The 1,206-nt window shown below is 63.6% G+C and overlaps 1 gene segment (V, D, J or C); it reads left to right on the top strand.

Annotated features, from left to right (window-relative positions):
- The window catches only part of LOC102754739, a 5,102-nt gene extending 4,026 nt beyond the window's left edge, over window positions 1-1,076 (top strand). Inside the window, 3 exon segments of the C gene segment in view lie at window positions 72-153; window positions 245-565; window positions 655-1,076. Coding sequence covers window positions 72-153; window positions 245-565; window positions 655-983 — 732 coding nt within the window.
- The last annotated feature ends 130 nt before the right edge of the window (window positions 1,077-1,206 follow it).

Raw genomic sequence — 1,206 nt, 5'->3', positions numbered from 1 at the left:
GCTGGTGCTGGCCACAGACCTGCCAAACTCTGGCCCTGACCTAAGCCCCTGCCCAAGGCCGTGCCCTGTAGGGCCCCGGTAACCCTCAGCCTGCTCTCTCTGCAGTGCCCGTAATTGAAGAAAAACCCACCAGCCCACCTAGTACGTGCCCACGTGAGTATCCACACCAGGAGGAGGCCCATGGGGAGCACCTGCCCAGGCAAGGCCTGCCCAGGGCTGACCCCTGGGCACTGTCTCCCCGCAGCTTGTGGAGGGCCCTCGGTCTTCATCTTCCCCCCAAAACCCAAGGACACCCTCATGATCTCCCGGACGCCCGAGGTCACGTGCATGGTGGTGGACGTGCCCCCAGATGACCTTGAAGTCGAGTTCACCTGGTACGTGGACGACAAACAGATGAAAAAGGAAATGGTGGATGCGCAGCAGCAGCAGGTCAACAACACCTACCGTGTGGTCAACACCTTCCCCATCATGCACCAGGACTGGCTGAAGGCCAAAGTGTTCAAGTGCAAGGTCAACAACAAGGCCATCCCGTCCCCCATCGAGAGGACCATCTCCAAGGCCATAGGTGGGGAGCAGACAGGTGGGCTCAGGCCCGGGGCTGGGGGGCCAGCCCTCCACCTGGGAGTGACTGTCTGTGCTGACCTCATCCCACAGGGCAAGTCCGGGAGCCGCTTGTGTTCATCCTGGGCCCACATTCGGACGAGTTGGCCAGGGACAAAGTCAGCGTGACCTGCCTGGTCAAAGACTTCTTCCCGCCGGACATCAGCGTGGAGTGGCAGAGCAACGGGCGGCCGGAGCCCGAGACCAAGTACTCCTCGACCCCGCCCCAGAAGGACCAGGAGGGCTCCTTCTTCCTGTACAGCAAGCTCACCGTGGACAAGGCCCGGTGGCAGCGGGGGGCCCCCTTCACGTGCGAGGTGATGCACGAGGCCCTGCACAACCACTACGCCCAGAAGACCATCTCCCGGAACCCGGGTAAATGAGCAGCGCGCCCGGCGCCCAGCGACCCCGCATGTACATACCCTCGGGCACCCAGCATTCAATAAAGCACCCAGCACGGCCCTGGGACCCTGCGACACTGTCGTGGTTCTTTCCGGGGCAGAGGTCAGGCTGGCTCAGAGGCTCAGAGGCTGGTCGGCACCGCTAGGGCGCGACCCAGAGCTGGTGGGGCTGCAGGCCTCAGCCAGGGGTGGCTTCCCCACCACA

Source organism: Myotis davidii, unplaced genomic scaffold, assembly GCF_000327345.1.
Source record: "Myotis davidii unplaced genomic scaffold, ASM32734v1 scaffold2985, whole genome shotgun sequence".
NCBI lineage: Eukaryota > Metazoa > Chordata > Mammalia > Chiroptera > Vespertilionidae > Myotis > Myotis davidii.
The sequence above is the reverse complement of the archived record's forward strand: the minus strand, read 5'-3'. Positions and strand labels throughout refer to the sequence as shown.